Source organism: Echinops telfairi, unplaced genomic scaffold, assembly GCF_000313985.2.
Source record: "Echinops telfairi isolate 266 unplaced genomic scaffold, ASM31398v2 ScPeMD7_7420;HRSCAF=8458, whole genome shotgun sequence".
Taxonomy (NCBI): domain Eukaryota; kingdom Metazoa; phylum Chordata; class Mammalia; order Afrosoricida; family Tenrecidae; genus Echinops; species Echinops telfairi.
Window position 1 is genome coordinate 48084414 of NW_022111320.1, and position 6569 is coordinate 48090982.

At 50.7% G+C, this 6569-nt stretch overlaps 1 protein-coding gene across 1 annotated transcript; it reads left to right on the top strand.

Annotated features, from left to right (window-relative positions):
* Positions 1–1050: 1050 nt before the first annotated feature.
* On the top strand, positions 1051–2082 carry CCRL2 (C-C motif chemokine receptor like 2). Its single transcript, XM_004704167.1, has one exon. It carries the CDS (start codon positions 1051–1053, stop codon positions 2080–2082), a length of 1032 nt encoding a protein of 343 aa, XP_004704224.1.
* The last annotated feature ends 4487 nt before the right edge of the window (positions 2083–6569 follow it).

The following is a 6569-nucleotide window of genomic DNA, read 5'->3' on the forward strand; positions in this document are numbered from 1 at the left end:
GGGGAATCCTAGGTGGGGCGCAGTGGGTGGAGGGAGGAGAAACGACTTCCGGTTTTCTTTCCGTGGCTTTAGAAATACATACCGGCTCTCTGGTGAAAGTCTGGAGGCTCTAAGGGGCTCTCGGCGCTGCTGGGCCAGGGCCACCGGACAACGGACTGAGCACACTGCTCTCTTGCCCCTGAGGGTCAGGCCTGAGCCAGGCAGTGCAGAAGAAAGCCAGGTTTGGGGTCATTTGTTTCTCCTGTCAGCTGTCCAAGACCAGTCCCTCGGTTCCATGGAGGGTGTGCAGGCCGGGCCCTCCCCCCGCCCAGGAACTCAGTGGCATGGTATGTCATCTGGGTCTAGCCCGCTGGTGAAATCCAGGCAGACACCCAGCCTGCTTTCACTTCTGTGAACAGCTGTCTCTGTCCTTCGAGACCAGGCCGTCTCCGGCTGTCGTGGGAAAGCTGTTTCCGTGGGTGAGTGGACGGTGTGGACGCCTATCGATGACCTCCCCTGCCGAGTTTCTTTCTTTTGAAAGTCAGAGCAGGTTGCTCGGTCCTCTTCCGCTGTGTATTTTCTGACCGGTTGTCTTCAAGCAGGCAAGACCTGCTTCTGCCCTAAGCGGAGGCAACTTGAGCTTCTAGGACGGTGTGGCGTTTGCTTTGATGGACCCCGCGGGAGCTGGCGCAGCCTGAGCACGATGGGGCTCGGTCTGTTCCAGCAGCTGCTCTTGGGGCAGGAAATGTTTATTTTTAAGCTCCTGTGTTGTAAACCAACCCTGACTGACATGAAAGGTCAGGAAAGGGGACAGACGGCGGCCAAAGCGCTGGCTGCTGGGTGGCTCATCAGACAAACGACCCAACGGCGGCTCCCACAAAGGTGACAGCGGAGGAAATGCTCTGGGGAAATTAGGCTCTTGTGTCACGCGGTGGGGATGGCACAAGTCAGGGTTCCCCCCTCCCGTGGCACCTGACAACACAGCCGCAGGGGGGCGGTGCTGTTCTTTTTGTTTCCTGTAGGAAGTGGGGGGAGGAATGACGTCTCCTTCATCCACAGGGGAGGCCGAGCATGGATAATTACACGGCAGCGCCCGAGGATGACTACGATGTTCTCATCGAGGGGGATCTGAATCACAGCGTCACAGAGCAGTGTGATCCCTATCAGCCCAAGCTTCTCTCCGCCCAGCTGCTCCCGAAGCTCTATCCCCTCGTGTTTGTGGTCTGTCTGCTGCTCAATCTCCTGGTGCTGCACATCCTGGTCAAACACAAAGGCCTGAGACGCCTGGACAACGTCTATTTCCTGAACCTGGCCATTTCCAACGTGCTGTTCTCACTGACCCTGCCCTTCTGGGCTCACTCGGCCTCACATGGCTGGGCGTTGGGGGACCGCGAGTGTATGCTGTTGGTGGGTGTCTACACCGTAGGTTTGTATAGCGAGGCCTGTTTGAACATGCTCCTGACAGTGCACCGGTACCTGGTGGTTCATCAAGTGCAATGCATGTCCAGGTCCTCCAGGAAAGTGCCCTGGGGCTTCTTAACCAGTGTCCTGGTGTGGACGGTGGCTGTTCTGGTCACTCTGCCCGAGCACACGGTGGACAGGCCTCGGGTGCAAGGGTGGGAAGACAAGTGTTTGTACAGCAGGCCTACTTTTCTGCCAGCTGATGAGACCTGGCAGTGGTTTCTGACCTTAGAGATGAACATCTTGGGGCTTCTGCTACCGCTGTTGGTGTTTCTGTACTGCCACGCGCAAGTGAGCCGCACACGGAGCTTCAGGGAGAAGAGGGGTGATCTTTACAAGCTGACCTTGGCCACCACAGCCATCTTCCTTCTGATGTGGGCGCCCTATAACATCGCCCTTCTCCTGTCTACTTTCAAAGAGCATTTCTCCCTGCAGGACTGCAAGAGCGCCTATGGCCTGCACAGGGCGGTGCACATTACGGAAATCCTTGCCGCCACCCACTGCGGCATCAATCCGCTCCTCCATGTGGTTTTTGACACGGCCTTCAGGAGACACCTGTACCACCTGCTCCACCTGCAGCCCAGGGCGCAAGTGAGACAGGCTTCTTCACAGGAACCACAGGAACCTTTCACTCGGGTATGACCGGAAGCTGAAACCAGACGCACGGTCCCGGAGTCAGTCCCGAGAGGCCCAGCGGCCGATGGGACAGAGAACCGCTCCCTAGGGTTTCTGAGACGGTGACTCTTCATGCGAGCGGACAACCGCGTCATTCTCTTGAAGAGCAGCCGGTAGGTTTGAACCTGCTGGTTAAGCAGACCAACGCTTCGCCGAAGGATTAATAAACACCGACCATCGTTCTGTTGCATTTATTTCACGGCGTCTGTTGACATGTCCCTATCTAAAATGAGCTACGAGGAAGAAAGTGGGGGGGCGAACAAACATGTCCCAAGCACTGAACGTATCTCGGGCACTCCTGCAGGCTCTTTGTCAAGGTGAACTCCGGCCTGCCCCACGGCTTGTCCGTGGCACGGGTGGAGTTATTCTTGTTTCTCTGAGGAGGAAATCGAGGCTTTAACTTCTGTAACATTTTTCACCTTCCGTTGCGAATTAGGTGGAGCCCTAACCAAACAGATCTGCTTCCCACTCAACAACTCACACACATTTTGTTTCCTCTCCTGCATGGAGATTCCCTGCATAGAAGTCGTATCCCACTTCCTCTGTGGTTCCTGCCCCGTCCTCATTCTGCCCTCAGCCTTCGTGACCTCGTTCTCCGGGAACTGCTGCCTTTTGACCCCATATGGTCGATTAAGGGATTCACACCGCCCGTCTATTGTCGTGGCTGAAAGTGGAGCCAGAGGGGTGAATTTATTTCCAGACCTGGAGGTGACTCGCTAAGGGGCATAGTTTGGGGGTTCCGTCGGTCTCTATCTCACCAGTAAGCCTGGTCTATTTTATGGCTTTGAGTTTTGTTCCCCGTGTTTCTCCCACTCTATCCGGGACCTTTAAACGCGATCCCTTTCAGAACAGTTGGTAGAGGTTCCTCTGGTCCCATGGTTGTGGAAACTGGTGGTTGAAAGGTCCATTCAATGACTGGTCTAATGGTTTACATTCGCCTTTGATTTTCTTCTCCTCTCCTTCTTCTTCTTGCCTCTGCACAAGGAAAGGCCATTAGTTTCACCTGAGACGGAGCCTCACAACTTTTGTCAAAGACCACACAGGTGACAGCCAGGACACACAAAGCCAGCTCTTGGCTCCAGGGCCTGTGGGTTACATCCAGTACTGCAGATTGCCGAAAAGTGGGCAACAAAACATGTGCAATAAGTCGATCATTATAAACCGGTTTGCCCACATTCCAAACGAGAAGCAGCCCCTTCACATAGAAATAACCTTCTCCCGTGAAAATACGAATCAGCCTAGGGTGGTATTTTATTTCTGTGGGATTTCACAATCAGGCGATTTCTTTTCTACTCTCGAATAGTGGTTTTCGCCCAAAGGAGATGGCAAGGGTGTTGTTATTGTTGTTGTTGTTTTAAATTATGGTGTGGGTGAACGGTTTGAGAGCAAATTAGTTTTCCATTCAACAAGTCAGACCCATTGTGCATTGTGACATTATTGCCAATTCCCTCGAGGGAACAACCCTCTCCCCACTTCCTCCCTGGACTCCCAAGTGTCCCTTCAACCCTCTTTCCTGCTCCTTCCTGTCTGCTGAGCTTTGTTTGGGGCAAACGCTGTGGTTGGTTATCCTGAAGCGTTACCTGGTGTGCTGTTGCTCACCTATTGACTTGTCCGTTGTTTGGCTGCAAGGTAGTCCCTGCGGGTGGGTTTAGTCCTAGGTTTGAAGGGTATCCCCAAAGTCACCATCTTAGGGGTTCCCCTGATCCCTATCAGACCAGTATGGGTTTTTGTTTTGTTTATGAGTTTGAACATTATTCTACATTTTCTTTCATTCAGCCCGGGACCTCCTGTGGCCCCGACCAGAGTGGTGAGTGGTGGTAGCCGGGCCCGTCTACCTCTGGTCTGGGGGTAGTGAACTCTGTGGTCCAGATGGCCCGGTACTGGTCTGCGTTCATTATTTCCTGGGGCCCTTGATTTCTTCGCTCTTCTTTCCTCTGCACAGAGAGGCCAGTGGTCGCCTCTTCAACAGCCTCTAGCTAGCTTTTAAGACTTGGCTTGCTACTCCCCACAGCAGGCTGTAGTATATTGTCTTTGCGCCTATTAACCATGTCTTTTCTGATGGCCAAGAAGTCTTCCTATTTTTGTCTGCCGTGCGCGCTATTATTTACAGCACGTACAAATGCGTACACAGAAATAGCCTCTGTTAAACCTATGTGTCCCCGTGGGGTCAACCCGTTTGCCCACCGGTGCCGCTTGCATGTCTACCTGGGAATCCACTCCCAGATGACCATTTAGTACTGGTCGCATTCGGGTTGCGCTTACTTCCGTTGCCTGTGACTCTTGCGGGTCTCTCGGGACCCTCCTTTGTCTAAGTGATCTGGGCTGATCAGCCCCTCACTGTACATCGCCTTCCCGTTCAGCCAAACCGATACACGCGGATGACCCAGTTGGTAATTTCCCTTCTTCGCCTTTCCTACCCCTGGTACGTTTCTTCCGCATGTCAACTTCTCAGGATCGTTTTAGAACTGCGGTCCTCACACGGTTTTGCGGCTGATGTGTTTCCCTCAGCACGCTACCCCCCAGGCGCACCCGCATGGTCAGGTGTTTCATGCTTTCCTTGTTAGTTTGTCATGCTGCGTAGCCGTCTGTCGCACTTGTGCACTGTGGCGTGTGGTCCGTGCCTCAGTTGCTTCTGTGTCTTTGCTAGCGTGGACAATGCCGGGTGGACATGCCTGTGCACTGCGTTCCAACTCTCACTTCTCTAAACGACATGCTCAGGAGTGGCACCATTGGGATAAAGGGTAGCTCTCTTTCTAGCTTTTACGGAACTGCCAGGCCATTTTCCAAGGTGGTTTTACCACGTCACAATCCCGCGAGCCGCCTAGGAGAGTTCTAGTCGCTCCAGCGTTGGCTATTTTCTGTCTTGCTAAACTTCACTGAGGTGAGACAATAGCTAATAGGCAGTTTGATTGACATCTCTCTTGGGACTAACGATCATGAGGATTTTGACCCGGGTCTGTTGGCCACCTGGAAGTTTTCCTTAGTGAAGTGCTGGTTCGTGTCCTCTGCTCATTTTAAAATTAAATTGGAGTGTTGGAATTTTCTATGAATTGTAGAGATCCGTCTCTTGTCAGATATGTTGTCATAAAGTTGTTTTGTTTTCCAGTCTATATATGCTCTTTTTATTCTTTTGGAGAAAACTTTGATGCACATAAGAGTTTACTTTTTAGGATATCTCAATCTCTTAGTTTATGTCTACATTCGCGAGAGCTATTGATCAGCAGTTCAAACCCTCTGCCGCTCAGAGAGGGAAAGATGCGGCTTTCTACTCCTGTGAAGACTTACCGTCTAAGAAACCCACAGGGGCAGGTCTGTCTGCTCTGTGTGTTCCTCGTGAGTCGGAATCAACTCCAGGGCTATGAGTTTGGCTTTGGGATCAGGGTTGCTCTTGCTTTGCAAAGCGCACTAGGGAATAGTCTATCCTTTTCTATATTCTGGAGTAATTTGAGTAGACTTGATGTCAGCTCTTCTCTGTGTGTTTGGTAAACTTTTTTTTAACACAGTCCAATAAATTTATTCTGTAAAAACAATACATTAAACTTTCAACCACGAACCTCTAATACGCGAAAGACGTTCCTAGGACAAGCATCACAGGATCGATAAAGCCCAAACTGACTGACTGTGTTCTCGCACCGTAAGCTGGCATAAAAGTAAATTAACTTCTCTCTTCCCACAGTAGCAACAATAACGTACACATCACGATGGTTTGTGGAATGAATCGTAACGATTCTAACTCTAGTTCCAAAAGAAAACAACAGTTTTTAAAAGTTCATACTCAAAAGGCAATGCCTTGTCTGGTTTCCTGTAGGGCTCCTGCTGATTCCAGCTTTATTAAAATGTAAAGGACCTACCTTGAGTGATGAGCTCAAATTGTATTGGGGGAGGGGAAATAAATCACTGCCTTTATTCGGAGAAACACAAAAAGACTCACCAACTGCACAGAGAGAGACTGAGTTTGTGCACAGAACAACATGAACTTCGGGAAGTGTAAGCGCCCAACTCGTTATTTCTAATACAGAATAGATATTTTACAATATGGTTAAACTTTACACATACGTGGCCTCAAAACTGGAGGATCATTTAAAATTGATCGTCAATATACCAACATTATGTATCTAGGAATGAAATCCTGGGTTGGTTCGGCCAGAGAGGAAATCCCATCCCTAAACATTGAGCGACGATTTCAATGCTCATAGACATTGAACTGCTTGGCGATGGTGGGGTAGAGGCGGGAGAATGATGAGCAGACTGCTATAAAGGACCCTAGACACGGGTCAGTCTGTGTACGTCTTCATCAACCTCAGTGGTAAAGGGCAGCTCCATGCAACCAAATAACATTAAATTAAATCAATAGCCTTAAAGGGGCTAACATGTCCTTTTAGGCCCCTGAAACACAACAGAGAGGAATGTGAAGAATGGGCATACACACGGGGTCTGTCGTTGACAAGAAACAC

What these genes read in the sequence shown, in the direction of transcription:
- CCRL2 (XM_004704167.1), top strand. Translation starts at nt 1,051, where the DNA reads ATGGATAATTACACGGCAGCGCCCGAGGATGACTACGATGTTCTCATC.